General features: G+C 37.4%; 1 protein-coding gene across 20 annotated transcripts in view; it reads right to left on the reverse strand.

Annotated features, from left to right (window-relative positions):
* Positions 1-16,578, reverse strand: part of HERC1 (HECT and RLD domain containing E3 ubiquitin protein ligase family member 1) — a 247,610-nt gene that overhangs the window by 133,122 nt on the left and 97,910 nt on the right. For all 20 annotated transcript variants that reach the window (XR_010137477.1, XR_008514122.2, XM_054532755.2 and 17 more), the window contains 7 exons: positions 14,502-14,627; positions 12,683-12,904; positions 9,262-9,414; positions 9,001-9,133; positions 6,298-6,489; positions 3,936-4,157; positions 1,822-1,995 (listed from right to left, as the gene is read on the reverse strand). Coding sequence is in view for 18 of the 20 variants with exons in the window: in XM_054532755.2 (XP_054388730.1) it covers positions 1,822-1,995; positions 3,936-4,157; positions 6,298-6,489; positions 9,001-9,133; positions 9,262-9,414; positions 12,683-12,904; positions 14,502-14,627 (1,222 nt within the window). In the remaining 2 variants the exon portion in view is untranslated. The remainder of the gene's footprint in view (positions 1-1,821; positions 1,996-3,935; positions 4,158-6,297; positions 6,490-9,000; positions 9,134-9,261; positions 9,415-12,682; positions 12,905-14,501; positions 14,628-16,578) is intronic.

Here is a 16,578-nt window from a genome sequence, read left to right on the forward strand (position 1 = left end):
AAAAATGGACAAAACTAATGACAGGATAAGAGAATGACACAGAGAAAGAAAACTAGAGATAGGTGATTCTGAACAATCCCGATCATTGTTAAAAAAACAAAGGAGCTAAAAAGAAATCAGGTACAGTCTTTGAAAATATGTACATAAAATTAATTTTCTTTGTTGTTGTTGCTTGTTTTTGAGACAGAGTCTCACTCTGTCACTCAGGCTGGAATGTAGTGGTGCAATCTCGACTCACTGCAACCTCCGCCTCCTGGGTTCAAGTGATTGTTGTGCTTTAGCCTCCCGAGTAGCTGGGATTACAGGCACACGCCACCATGACCAGCTAATTTTTTTTGTATTTTTAGTAGAGACAGGGTTTCACCATGTTGGCCAGGCTGGTCTCAAACTCCTGGCCTCAAGTGATACCTCCCACCTCAGCCTCCCAAAGTGCTGAGATTCCAGGCGTGAGCCACTGTGCCCAGCCTATAAAATTAATTTTCTCAATCAAATAATATTAGAAAATGAAATACCACCACAAACTTGCATAGTACTTTACCATGGTACTTAATAGTATATCTTATCTCAAACTGGAATCTTCACCAGCACTCTAGAGTAGGCAAAATGTTTTATAGATGAACAAATACTGACCGCACCTATAGCTTAGACTTCTAAGTACACATCTTTTCAGTCATTAAACCAGGGCTTGCAAAGGGAAGATAATCGTTGGCCGGGTGCGGTGGCTCACGCCTGTAATCCCAGCACTTTGGGAGGCCGAGGTGGGCGGATCACGAGGTCAGGAGATCAAGACCATCCTGGCTAACACGGTGAAACCCCGTCTCTACTAAAAATACAAAAAAATTAGCCGGGCGTGGTGGCGAGCGCCTGTAGTCCCAGCTACTCGGGAGGACGAGGCAGGAGAATGGCGAGAACCCGGGAGGCAGAGCTTGCAGTGAGCCGAGGTGGCGCCACTGCACTCCAGGCTAGGTGACAGAGCGAGACTCCGTCTCAAAAAAAAAAAAAAAGAAAAAAAAAAAAAAAGGAAGATAATCATTAAACAGACTCTTAAAATAGATCCATTTACATAGCATGGAATACAACAGTCTCCCTTATCCATGATCTTGCTTTTCATGGTTTCAGTTACTTGCGGTCAACTGTGGTCCAAAAATATTAAATGGAAAATTCCAGAAATAAACAATTCATAACTTTTAAATTGCATGCCCTTCTGAGTAGTATGATGAAATCTCACGAAGTTACTTAGTAACCCTCTTGGTTATACGATCTACTGCTGTAGTATCACAGTGCTTGTGTTCAAGTAACCCTTATTTTACTTAATACTGGCCCCAAAATGCAAGAGTAGTGATTCAGTTAGCATGTTATTGTAATTGTTCTATTTTATTATTGTTATTGTTAATGTCTTACTATGCCTAATTTATAAATTAAACTTTTCCATGGGCAAGTATGTACACACAGGAAAAAACGTAATTTAGATAGGGTACGGTACTACCTGTGGTTTCAGGCAATTTACTAGGAGTCTTGGAACACATCACCCACGGATATGCGGAGACTACTATACTTTAGTAAAATGATTACCTACAAATGTATTATATAAATCTCAATTTTCACACAGTAGGCTTAAGTGGAATACATGTATATAAAAAATAGTTACACTATTTTCCACAAAGGGAAAAACAAATTGTTTAAAAATGTTAATAAAATACTTTTTCCTATTAAAAAAAAAAAAGGGTGATCCCTATGATTTTCACTTACATATACTGCATATATATTTGTGAGCATTATGAGCTAACTACAAATTTACTCCCTTTATCTTTTTTATCTTACCTTTACTAACAGCATAGTCCTGCATGCTGATCCAAAGGCTTCGGGCAGGCTCTTTAGAACAACCCAATGCCAAGTCTACATAGACAGCAATTTCAGGCCGCAATTTATAATCAAAAGGCTTCTGTTCTTCATTTCCAGAAAGTGCTACTTCTAACAGGCAACTCATACATTTATCTAAAAAAAAATACTCACGTTACCAATTTTAACATCATAAATTTTGGTGCTACAGATAAAATCTTACCACATTTATTTGATGATTATGAAATGATAAACTTCAAACCATTTTAAGTAGATGCTACCAAGGTAAAGTCCTTTAATGTTTTTCAGTTGGAGGTAGTATCAACCGTTTTACATTCTCCAAAAGGATGTAACACTCTACCAATTGTGACACTCCAAAAAAAACTCTGGCATTTTGCAGTCAAATGCTTTACCTCTGAGCTGTACCCTAAAACTCTGGCATTTTGGCAGGCAGAGGCCAGATAAATTAAATGTCCTACACATGCAACAGTCTTGTATAACAAAAAACCATCTCATTCAAAATGGAATGATATCCTCTTTGAGAAACAAGGAACCATTGGAAAAGCGACTAGACCATTTTTTTAATAGACTTAAGTAAAAATAATCAGTTAAAAGTGATCCACGTAAAAGATACCACGAACAATTTCTCAATTGATATTTATATTTGTACAGGTGGTTCCTAACTTTTCAGTAGGACATTTGACATTCAGAATTCATTTCACATTTAAAAAACAAACAAAACCATGTTCTAAGTGATGATGAGGTTCTTGGGCTAGTATCAAAAATCAATTTAACCCATAATATAACTGAATTATTCTATTTTTATAATTTTACAAAGGACAATACCTTTTTCTAATACATACAAGGAAACAAAATAAAATTTTAATAGTTTCACGATTTTATAACTTAAAAAGTGAAAAATAACATTAAACAGAAATTGATTTTCTTCATATTAAAGGCCAGTTTAATTGAGTTAATATAACAGAAATATGAAGAGGGTAGAGATAGAGACACTTTTGTTCTCAGGAGGTCCTTTAGGACTGTCACAAGGTTAAACATTGACAGCAGTGGAACTATCTTTATCATGTTAAATACCCCTTGAAAAACCACGATTTTACTTTCTTTAACAAAATGTTTCATAAACACCAGTCCAACATTCACCAGCCATGGCCAAAATCACTTTCTGGTTCATAAATGAAATGATGAATGTACACTCATATTTGGAAATGGAGGAAAATCCTCAACTGCTTCCCTCACTCCCACTCTCCAACCCTCCAAATCCCAAAGCATAATCTTTCTCATTTTGTTTTTTCTTTTCTTTTCAGCTCTCCTTCTTTCCTTCTTTCCTCTCAGTCTCTCTTAGACTTTCCTTCAGGGACATGTTGAGTCTCTTTGCCTTATCAGAGAAATAATAAATTTTAGATCTAATAATATCATGTAGCCTGTCTAATCCAAATCATTATTTTATAGAATCAAAATTAGAAGCCTAGAGAGATTAAAGGACCAATTCTAGATAAAACAACTGGATTATCTGGGGTACCTGATAAGTCTTCATGTTCAGTCTAGGAACTAGCCTGCCAGCAATATATACAAATGGAAGATGATGCAGAAGGGAAATCCTAAAGGAACTTTAAGTGGCGAAGAAAAAATTAGGACATAATATAATGTCAGCATGAAAGCAAGACAGGCTGGGAGGAAAAGAGGCTGCCACTCACATCTGAGGGGTGCTGCACTGATAAATCATGGTTAAGTACTCTTACAGTGCTTTACACTTTGGGAAGCAGTTTCATAACCTCCAAGCCTTGGAAGATAAGTGATGAAGCATTGAGTTTGATGACTTGCTCAAAATGAGTGATAAATATGACAGAGTAGGACCAGACCTACAATTTCTATTTCCTTTGGGGGCTCTTTCACCATACCGTGCTGCAGGATTTAACCATTTTTCTTAGCGCTCCAAGTCATAGCCCCAGATTCCCTACACTGCTAATGTTGCAATTGGTGCCTGTCAGTTCTCTGTTTAGCAAATCAGAGTAGAGAAATCTCCAACTGAGGTACAAACAGGCATGTATTTTAAATGCTGCAGAGAAGCACATTACCCAATTGAGGAGTGTCCATTTCTACACCGTCACTGAACAGTGGCGTTTTCATCCAATATGCAGTGTCCTGTTCCTCTGGAGACACAGGGGAGCCCTGAAGCATGCCACCAAGACACCGCCCAATAAGCAGAGCAATTGTTCTTTCTAGATCCACAAGCCATACCCAGGACTGAGCTGGCTGAGGTAATGGCAGACCAGCAGGATCGATTAGTTCTGGCCCTCCTAAAGACAAAATCATTAGTTATTGTGTCTTTATCTGGTACTTTTAAGATTCAAAGTATTTCTCATAGTCTCCTACCGTACTGAAATAAGATACTGATGCAAAATATTTTATGATGAAAACAAAAATTATAATACTTTCTGTATTTTTTCTCTTTACCAGACTGATATAAAATAATATCCAGAGAAGTTATGCTATCAAATAAAATTTTCCTTGGTAAAGTTACTAATTTTAAGATAAACATTAAAACAACATATGACAACATTATTCCAATCAATTATATTCCTACTTTTCATTATCCAGACCAAAATTCACTATCTTTAGGGAGTATTCTGAGTTTATTCCTCCAAAATCAACACACAAATTTATCCATTAAAATGCCATTCAAGATTGTTTAATGCTTTTTAAGGCTTGAATTCAGAATTGTCTTAATACCAAGATCCAGACCCATGCTTTCTTTTTTTCTGGGGGGCAGAGGTGGGGGGGGAACGGACAGAGTCTCATTCTGTCACCCAGGCTGGAGTGCAGTGGCATGATCTTGGGTCACTGAAACTTCTGCCTCCCAGGTTCAAGCGATTCTCCTGTCTCAGCCTCCCAAGTAGCTGGGAGTATAGGTGTGCACCACAGTGCCTGGATAATTTTTGTATTTTTAGTAGAGATGGGGTTTCACCATGTTGGCCAGGCTAGTCTTGAACTCCTGACCTCAGGTGATCCGGCGGCCCCAACCTCCCAAAGTGCTGGGATTATAGGCGTGAGCCATCATGCCGGGCCCAGATCCATGGTTTCTTATTGTACATTTGTTTTTAAAAGTTCTTGACTTCACAAAATGACAGCTATAAGGAACACATACCAATGAAATAAAAATAGAGATTGAAAAATCCAAAAAGTGGTTATTTGAAATGATAATGGATAAGTTATCTAAAAGGAAAATGGATAAATGATTAATAAAATTACTCAAGAAAAAAAGATGGCACAAATTCAAAAAATAGGAATAAAGAGGATATAACCATAGATACACTAGAGATTTTTTAAAACCATGAGTATTATAAACAACTTTATGCCAATAAATTTGAAAAACAACAAAATAACATTCCTGGAAATATATATATTTCCAAAATGGACTTGAGAAGAAACATAAGATGGAAGAGAATACTAATCACTAAAGAATGAGAATTGCCAGAGTCTGTCTACAAACAAAACACCAGGGCCAGATAGTTTCACAGATAAATTCTTCTAAAACTTCAGGAAGAGATAACTCCTATCTTACACAAATTATTTCAGTGAACAAGAATAAAAGGAAGTTCTGCGTTCATGCTATGAGATTAGTATAATTTTGGTAGTAAAAACTAGGAAAGGATAGCATGAAAAAATAAAATTATAGAAAAATATCAGTTATAAACACAGATGAAAAAATAAAATGACACCTTACTCACCTGATAGAAATAGACTGAATCTTAGCAAGTTCTGAGACACTTTAGAAAAGAATAAACTGGCCGGGCGCGGTGGCTCCCGTCTGTAATCCCAGCACTTTGGGAGGCTGAGGTGGGCGGATCACAAGGTCAGGAGTTCAAGAACAGCCTGGCCAACATGGTGAAACCCCGTCTCTACTAAAAATACAAAAATTAGCTGGACGTGGTGGTGCATGCCTGTAATCCCAGCTACTCAGGAGGCTGAGGCAGGAGAACCGCTTGAACCCGAGAGGCAGAGGTTGCAATGAGGCAAGATCGTGCCACTGCACTCCAGCCTGGGTGACAGAGTGAGACTCCATCTCAAAAAAAGAAAAAAGGAAAGAATAAACTTGGAACAACCCCATATAAAGCCTAATCAATATCCTGATATGGTTGTAAATTTGACACTTGGACTAAGTGACACTTGATCACTGAACTGTATAATGTTAAAATAAGATAGGCCCTCAAGGTCATCTTTCCAACCCCAATGCTTTTCCTTTTATGCTCCAGCCCAGGATTCTGTCCAATAAAATAAGAGAACTTACTTAAATTTGAAAAGTTTTTAAGATTTCAGTGACGAAATTCCTTTGATAGCCTTAGGATAGACAGACTCCAATGGAAAAACACAGTGATGTGTGCAAGAGGAACAACTTTTCTCAAAGGCATTATTTGCTCTTTTATTGTCTTTACTTACCATGAAGAGGCCACTGTAACTCCTGGTCTTCTAAAAGATCAGCAGCTGGCAGGAGTCTATTAAGGCAATCAAGAGGTGGCAACAAGTCGAGGAGGTAACTCAATAAAGGCCGAGCCACTGACACAGGGAGTAACAGCAGGGAGTTAACAATCTGGCAGAGCATACTGCCAGCAGCTGAGACGTATATCACATCTATGAAGGGCAAGAAATTAAACAAGGGACAATTGTTTCAAATGAACTTTAAAAAAAGAACCTAAGAAATATTATTTTAGCTTGGAAATAGAGTAGACTCATTCAATAACTCTCTGTTGAACACCTACATGGTGACTGATGTAGTATCAGTGTTTATCCACTTTCAGAAAGTACGACCAACAAACACTTTATAGGAAAGCATATGTATCCTCCATACCAACAAATCCAAAGGATTAAAACTGTTTTCCTTAAAATTCATTATGAATTTCTCATTCATTAATTTATCTTCATTTTATAATTTACTCAAGAAATATTTATTGACATACCAGGCACAGTTCTAGGTGAAAGGTATACAGCCTTGAAGAAAGTGGTTAAAAATTCCTGTCCCCTTGGTGCTTACCTGCTAGTGAGGGAATGCTTTCATATTTTTTAAACAAAATTTACTTTTTTAAAAATCGAGATCACCTTAAATCATGTGTTTTTATAATCCATACTGGTTTTAAATCAATTTTGTTTCAATATTTCATTGTATATCAGGGCAGAGAGGGCCATTCAGAAATGAGCTCAGTTTGAACATATTTTAGTTGCTGTGGAACAGCCAAATGGAGGTAATCTAACGAGGAATGGTTTCAGTTTCACAATGTTCCCTTCTTTCTTTTTTTAGTGGGGTAACTTCAGAGGCAGCTGGTTTTAGATAAACATTAAATTTTGGTTGTCTTTTGGATAACCAAGAAAAGACACCGAGTAGGCAATTAAAGAAAGGCTCTAGGACTCAGGAAAGGTGTTCTCAGCTAGAAGGAAATATAGGAGTCATTAATATGTATATGGTTGTTAAAGACACTGAGACTAGATAAGACCATTGGGGGAGGAAAGAGGATAGAAGGCAAAATTCGGAGGATCCTCAACATTAGAGGGCATGTCCAAGGAAGAGGAGCCTATAGGAACCTACTGAAAAACAGGAGTCAGAGAAAGAGGAGAGAAAAAAGGACTGTGACTACATAGAAGCCCAAAGAAATAATTTCAAGAAGGAAAGTGAAAAAATGGTAAATGCTGAAGAGAAAGGTAAAGAAAGAGCAGGTTTAAAAAAAAAAAAAAAAAAAGAGCAGATTAAAAAATCTCACTTTCTGCCATTTAAAATTAATATTTTTGAGTTTATATCATCCAGTGCCTTTAAATTAGGCCTCTGTCATGCCAAGTAGACTCTTTCTAAGATCAATCACTGCTAACACTACCCCCAAACCAAGACTAAAGGAATCTTCAATAGAAGGAAATTCAAGACCATTCCTATTCCAGTCAGAGGCTTCTGGCCCTCTTAAGACTTTGGAAAGGCAAGTGTTCTTGCTTCTTTTTTTTTTTTTTTTTTTTTTTTTTTTACATGAAGCATAGTTTATTTGTATATTGCATTTTTACATTTAGAAAATTCCAAAATGCTAGAAAATCCTTTTACTCTCATCACTTGCTAAGTCTGCTTTCTTGACCAGTCTTTCCCATCCTTTGTACTCTGCCGCAGCCACTTTTTAACTTAAAGCCTTTATTTTTTTTTATTATTATTATACTTTAAGTTTTAGGGTACATGTGCACAATGTGCAGGTTAGTTACATATGTATACATGTGCCATGCTGGTGTGCTGCACCCATTAACTCATCATTTAGCATTAGGTATATCTCCTAATGCTATCCCTTCCCCCTCCCCCCACCCCACAACAGTCCCCAGAGTGTGATGTTCCCCTTCCTGTGTCCATGTGTTCTCATTGTTCAATTCCCATCTATGAGTGAGAACATGCCAAAATTGACAAATGGGATCTAATTAAACTAAAGAGCTTCTGCACAGCAAAAGAAACTACCATCAGAGTGAACAGGCAACCTACAAAATGGGAGAAAATTTTTGCAACCTACTCATCTGACAAAGGGCTAATATCCAGAATCTACAATGAACTCCAACAAATTTACAAGAAAAAAACAAACAACCCCATCAAAAAGTGGGCAAAGGATATGAACAGACACTTCTCAAAAGAAGACATTTATGCAGCCAAAAGACACATGAAAAAATGCTCATCATCACTGGCCATCAGAGAAATGCAAATCAAAACCACAATGAGATACCATCTCACACCAGTTAGAATGGCCATCATTAAAAAGTCAGGAAACAACAGGTGCTAGAGAGAATGTGAAGAAATAGGAACACTTTTACACTGTTGGTGGGACTGTAAACTAGTTCAACCATTGTGGAAGTCAGTGTGGCGATTCCTCAGGGATCTAGAACTAGAAATACCATTTGACCCAGCCATCCCATTACTGGGTATATACCCAAAGGACTATAAATTATGCTGCTATAAAGACACATGCACACGTATGTTTATTGCGGCACTATTCACAATAGCAAAGACTTGGAACCAACCCAAATGTCCAACAATGATAGACTGGATTAAGAAAATGTGGCATATATACACCATGGAATACTGTTTTTGCTACTTAACGACTGATTAAATTTGAAATGAAATACCAAACTCACCTCTTAATTTTTCTCCAACACTGCCATTCCAAGGACTTTCTTTCAGCAAATTTGCAGAACGTGAATAAATATCTGTGGCATGAGGCAACAAAAGCTGAAGATGTTTATGAAGCAATGCCACACTGCTTGAGTTCTAAGAAGAAATAAAGTTCCTAAATTACTACTTTGGAAGATTCAAGGTGCAAAAATATCATGGCCTATCCAAATATCTGAGTTTCAAGGTCCCTGATAGATCACCATAAAAGACAAATAATCACATACCTCACTAATGTTATTGATATGGCAAAATGCCAGCAGCTGTTTCTGTAGTGAACATAGCAGTTCATGAAGATGAGCAGGCTGACTGTTTTCTGATGATGATGTTCCAAGTAAAAATTTATCACTATTCTTTTCTAGCTCTCCAAATGCTTGATCCTAAAATGACACACAAAGGAAGTTTATATTTGAAGTGCTTGAAATTGAAAGTAACAACCTACCATAAATCCAATTTAAGCAGCATTATATGGGCTGGGTGCGGTGACTCACACCTGTAATCCCAGCACTTTGGGAGTCCGAGGCAGGTAGATCACCTGAAGTCAGGAGGTTGAGACCAGCCTGGCCAACATGGTGAAACCCTGGTCTCTACTAAAAAATACAAAAATTAGCTAGGCATGGTGGCGGGCACCTGTAATCCCAGCTACCGGGGAGGCTGAGGCAGGAGAATCGCTTGAACCCCAGGAGGCGAAGTTGCAGTGAACCAAGATCACGCCATTGCACTCCAGCCTGGGCGACAAGAGTGAAACTATGTCTCAAAAAAAAAGCATTATATCCTTTCTCCCATTACCAATTTTTAAGTATTTGCTATAATCCTTATGATACTAGCTATTAGATGGTAAAATTCATCAAGCTACTTCTATTTGTTTTTTCCATTAAAAAAAAAAGCAGCTGGGTGCGGCAGCTCACACCTATAGTCCCAACACTTTGGGAGGCCGAGGTGGAAAGACTGCCTGAGGCCAGGAGTTCAAGACCAGTGTGGGCAACACAGCAAGACTTCATCTCTACAATTTTTTTTTTTTTTTTTAATTAGCTGAGCACGGTGGTGCACACCTCTAGTCCCAGCTACTTGGGAGGCTGAGGTGGGAGGACCACTTGAGCCCCAGGAGTTCAAAGCTGTAGTGAGCTATGATGGTGCCACTGCACTCCAGCCTGGGCAACAGAAAGCCTTTCTCTAATAAAATTAAAATTAAAATTAAAAAAGAGATATGACAACTAAATACAATGTGTGATTCTGGACTAGATCATGAAGAGGAAGGGCTGGGGTCAGAAACTGCTATAAAGGACATTATTGGGGCAACTGTAGAAATGTAAATGTAGACTATATATTAAATAACAGTTCTGTATCAATGTTAAATTTTCTGAATTCAATAATTATTCTCTTGTTACATAAGAAAATGTCCTGGTTTTTAAAAAATACATACTTAATATATGCTTAAATACTTAGGGGCAGCCAGCCATCTGCAATTTACTCTCAAATGATTTAGAGACAGATAACAAATTTGGCTGAAGGGCACAGGGGAATTCTTTGAATGATTCCTGTAACTCCTCTGTGAGTTTTAAATTACTTCAAGTTAAAAATATTTTTTTAAAAGAGATGCTTTGTATATTTAGAAAATATCAAAACTCTATTTTAAAAAGTTAAAAGCACCATTTAAACAACTACTCAAAGAAAATGACTGCTACTATAATATTTTTTGGTTTATTTCTTTCCTGATTTTGTCCTTTTAAAACATTTTTCATAATATTGTACTGCATATTCTATTTTTGGTCTGCTCTTTTCCAACGGAATCATAAATGTTTTACACATTTTCATAAACCAAGTGTACATAAAATATAATAAAATATTCCAGTGAACACATACACCATAAATTACTTAACCACTCCCCTATTTTTAGATATTTCTGTTATTTCCAACTTTTTTTCCTGAAATAATCACGTGCTGAATATCTTTAGGCAGAAAATTTGGTTTATGTGTACAATATACAAGATAGAATATGGGAACACTGTAGGGCCCTTCCTCTAAGTTGTTAATTAGGACCATTATTTTAAAATCTTAGAACAAATTTGGTTTAAATCACATCAGAAAGAGACAACAATTTATTATTTCTACCCAAAAGCAGTTAGTATTTTATTTCCATTTCCATATAATATATAAATCTGCCTTAGCCCTAATATTCCTTACAACTTTGTTGTAACATTCCTTATAACTTTGGGAAAAATTTTCGGTCATTAACAAATGGCTATATACACAATATTGTTCTTATCCATTTGCAGCCATTACTCCTTAACATCAGATTAAATTTACATTCTTAAACCTGAAAGCAAAGAATTTTGTAGGAAGAATTTTCACTCTGACTTAGTGATCAGCCTTTCAATGTGGGTGGGATAGAGCGCTAAGACTTGTATTGGAAGAAAAAGAGTACACAGACCAGGCCCTGAAGAGCCACAGGAAACAATATGAATTGATACACAAACAATTCAAAGTTAAGTTGCACAGTACACTCTGATCCTGTAAGTGCTGATGAGTATAGAGATGTGTATCTATACACATCTCTGGCTAGATGGGGTTATTTGGGCAAGGTTTCCTAGAATAGTCAAGTCTCACATCACAGATTGGTAGAGAAAAACAACAGGAATACGTGTACAATGTACAATTCTGGAAAGGGATGATTTCAGATAAGAATGGTGTGTGAGCCGACGATAAAGGGTCTGAAGGGTGGTGGTGGTGGTGCTGTTTTGAGATGGGGTCTCGCTCTGTCACCCAGGCTGGAGTGCAGTGGCGCCATCTCAGCTCACTGCAGCCTCTGCCTCCCTGGTTCAAGCAACTCTCCCACCTCGGCCTCCTGAGTAGCTGGGATTATAGACGCCAGCCAAGACGCCTGGCTAATTTTTGCATTTTTAGTAGAGATGGGGTTTCACCATATTGGCCAGGCTGGTCTCAAACTCCTGACCTCAGGTGATCCACCCACCTCGGCCTCCCAAAGTGCTGAGATTACAGGCATAAGACACTGCGCCTGGCCTGAAGGGGTTTAAATTTAATACAAAGAAGTTATATTCTTTAATTTTATAAGTTATTTAATACAAAGTTATTCCAGCAGTAAGATGCTGAGAAGAAACCAGCAATAGTGGCAATAGCTATAACATTATTAGCACTGAATCATAATGATCTGGCTTAGAACTCAAAGAAATGGCAGGAAAAAAAGATGAATTTAAGAAACACTAAAGATTTAGAATTAATGGCATACTAATACAGGGAAAGCTATAGGGTCCACTGTCCTCTATCCTACTGACCAACCTATTCTCATTCAGTACCAAGTACATTGTTTCATTATAAGATTATGTCTGGCAAGGTTAATCTCTTGCTCATTATTCTTCTCTCTAAAAATGTTCCTGACTATTTTATTCTCTTTATTATCCTACAGTATCAGAAAAATCTGGTAAAATTCTAAAATAAATCCCTTTGAAATTCTCAATTACATGTTATTTGGTCCCCACAATATTTCAGAAAACCTGACATGTTTTTCCCCTTGGGGGAGAGGGGTCTAGAGTTTGATTTCTATCATAGGTGTTTAAATGTCAAAATACCTTGACTAAAGAGATCCCTACCCCTTTATTCTTTTTTTACTACAATAAAAGAACAACTTACCGTATAAAATCCTAAATTTCTTAAGAGGGTCTTCATCAAAATTTCAGCCAGGTGGGTATCTGGATGGCAGCTCTGAGTGCCATAAGGTTGATCTGACAGATTTCCGTAGCCAGTACACACAGAAGATAGGTCAGCAGCATCAGAGGGTGAACTATAGCCAAGCAGGGAGGCTACGTGGGTATGATCTTGCAAACTTGTCAGGATGATATCCAGTTGCATTCTCTAAAGAACAATAAAATAGGAACAAGTAACCAGCGTAATATGCACTAGAAAAGAACACAAAAGGATTCCAGAAAAAAACTATACTAATCCACTTACTAGCTTAATCAACAATCATCTTCAGGAAGTACATAATTATAAAAACTACCCAATTAATCCCATTTAGGAAATGGGATTTAGGAAAATGCAACTTACAGGTTTTTATTTCAGCCTTCATTATGATGCCTAAATCTCTAAGCTAACATGGCATACTATGCATAATGATTTTAGTACTGTAAGTAGAGAGGAGTACGAAATGCCAATAGATAAATAATATGACACATGATTCTACAGTGTGACATTACCAATGACAATTACTTATTCTAATGTTTAAAATAAATCACTTGAAATCTAAACTAATGCAAAATACTCATTAAAAATCATCTGTGGGCTAGGCGCAGTGGCTCACACCTGTAATCAGAGCACTTTGGAAGGCCAAGACAGGTGGATCCGCCTGAGTCCAGGAATTCAAGACCAGCCTGGGCAACACAGCGAAACCCCCTCTACAAAAAATACAAAAATTAGCTGAGCATGGTGGTGCACACCTGTAGTTTCAGCTACTCAGAAGGCTGAGGTGGGAGAATCACTTGAGCCCAAGAGGTTGAGGCTACAGTAAGCCGTGATCGTGCCACTGCACTCCAGCCTGGGTGACAGAGCAAAACCCTGTCTGGAAAAAAAAAAAAAAAAATCACCTGTGGACCAGGCACAGGGGTCTCATGCCTATAATCTCAGCACTTTGGGAGGCCAAAGCAGGAGGATCATTTGAGGCCAGGAGTTCAAGAACAGCCTGGGAAATACAACAAGACCCCACTGCTATAAAAATAAGAACAAAAAAATTAGCCGGGTGTGGTGGCACGTGCCAGCAGTCTTAGCTACTCCAGAGGCCAAGGCAGTAGGATCCCTCGAGCTTAGGAGTTTAAGGTTAGAATGAGCTATGATTGCACCACCCTACTCCAGCGTGGGTGACAGAGCAAGACTCTGTCTCCAAAAAAAGATTTAAAAAGAAAGAAAAGTATCAGTAAATATTATACTGCAAATAAGTACCAATTTTTTTTCCTCAAATCTGTATCTCTGAATCTGATAACTTCTACTTGGTTGAGCAAAATGTACTATTTTAAGGTACATAAGATAAAAATGGAAAGAATAAGTATACTCATATTACCAAATACTTTTTCCTAATAGTCATCTATACTCTTTATACAAACGATTTGAGACAAAGTTCTCAGCATGGAACCAACAGTAGCACATGCACTTGATTTCAACTCAGCATACTACAAATAAACCACAGAGTGTCTGGCTTAGTACCATAAGAAACACTGGAAAAATTAGTCCTTATTTTAATAATTAGCCCCAAATAACTTAATAAATTATCACTTGCTTCACCTAAGGTTGTTAGACAGCTGGGAATTCTTCCAGCATACAACATTAAATAACCAGGATTTACTAGACCCATCAATTACTTATGCTCCATGAACACATGGCAATTGATTAGTTTTACTTCCTTCTCAGTCCAAATTTTTATGATACTACTGGTTTACTTACATAGCAAGCAAAGGCCTACCTGTCCTTTAGATAAGCTTTCCCATCTATCAGGTCCTTGAGGTAAAAGAGAATGAAGTAATTCCATCCGTTCTCGTAATGGAGGTAACAGCATGGTTGCCCCCACTGACAAAGTTTCAATTACCACCTAATATCAAAAGAGAAAAGTGTACTGATTGGCCTGGTTCTTAGTTTTTAATAAAAACACACTTAAAGCGAACTCACTGACTACTAGGATCACATAAGTCTAAAAAAGATGGCATGATAAAAAAGAAAGCATGCAAGTCGTCCTTCAGATGTCTTTAAGAAGACTATGAATACATATTTTGGATTTGCCACTAAATAGCTAATCATCACCTAACAAATATTTAGTGTTGATTCTATAGCATTCACCTTGGTAAGGCTCTGTGCAAAGTGATTTGGGTGGAGAAATGAATAAGACAGACAAAATCTCTGCTTTCATGAACCTACAGTCTAATGGGAAAGAAAGACCCTGAGCAAGAAAGTATAAATGTGAAAAGAGTCACATAGGGAAAGTAAAAGGGTGCAGGAACTTGCATGAGCACACAAACATGGCAATTAACATGGTCTATGGGCTCATGGAAGATCTCCCTGAGGATTAGGCATTTAAGAATTACAGAATTAGAACACATGGACACAGGAAGGGGAACATCACACACCGGGGCCTGTTGTGGGGTTGGGGGAGGGGGAAGGGATAGCATTAGGAGATATACCTAATGTTAAACGACGAGTTGATGGGTGCAGCACACCAACATGGCACATGTATACATATGTAACTAACCCACCTCAGCCTCCTGAAGTGCTGGGATTACAGTCGTGAGCCACCACGCCCGGCCATAGCATCACACTCTTACCCATGATTGGCTTCGAAGCCAAAGGTTATTAGAAATTTGAGGAAAGCCTTTATTATGACAGAGACTAAAACTAACAGAAATGGTCTAATTTAAAAAAAAAAAAAGTACATAGAAACAAGAACAAAAATTAGTATCTTCAAAAAGTGTAAGTCAGAACGGGAAGCTACTAAAAAAGGAACACTTCGAGAATGAAGAAAAGAGCTCTTATAAATTAAAAAGACGATAAAAGAAACAGAAAATCTCAATAGAAGGGCTAGAATATATAATTAAATTTCTTATAAAGTAGAGGGGGGAAAAGATGGAAAACAGGAAGGAAAACATAAGAAAATTAAGAGGACTGGCTCAGGAGGTCAAGTATCCCAATAATAAGGAGTTCCAGAGAGAAAGAAAGAACACAGAAAACAATGAAGAGGAAATCAACAAAACACTTCCAGATATATATATATATATATTTTTTTTTTTTTTTTTTTTAAGTAGAGAAGGGGTTTTGCATATTGGCCAGCTGGTCTTCAATTCCTGGCCTCAAGTGACCCACCTGCCTCAGCCTCCAAAAGTGCTGGGATTACAGGCGTTAGCCACTGTGCCTGGCCAAGATAATTTTTTAATATTGAAGGCTATGACTTTCCCCACATCAGTTCATATCACTTTGAAATGTGAGAACACAAAGGACAAGAAGAACTTGCTATATAGCATCTAAAGAGAAAAACAGATTTCCATACAAAGGATCAAAAATTTGAAGCGCACTGATTTTCTAAGTAACACCATTGAAAACTAGAAGACAATGAAGCAATGACTTCACAAGTCTTACTGAAAAATGATTTCCAATTTAGAATTTTATGCCTAAACCATTCAAGAAGATATTCAATTGTCAAACTATTTAAGTGTGAGCATATTTTCATTTAATGTATTTTCTATCAGTCCTCTCTCAGAAGCTACTGATGAAGAAACCCAGCAGAAATCACCTTAACCCAGCAGAAATCACCTTAACCATGTGATTGAGGCCGACATTGTCAGTAATAAGATATATGGACATCATTAACCTCATGTAATAACATACCAAGGACACATTATTTCTGTGGTATTCTTGCCCAAAATACATAACTCAATCCCATCATGGAAAAAATGACAGAGATATTCAATAAAATAATTAAATAATACTCATGAAACGTCAAGCTCGTGAAAGACAAGGAAAGACTGAGGAATTGTTGCAGGACACTAAATTGT

This window comes from Pongo abelii, chromosome 16, assembly GCF_028885655.2.
Source record: "Pongo abelii isolate AG06213 chromosome 16, NHGRI_mPonAbe1-v2.0_pri, whole genome shotgun sequence".
Lineage (NCBI taxonomy): Eukaryota > Metazoa > Chordata > Mammalia > Primates > Hominidae > Pongo > Pongo abelii.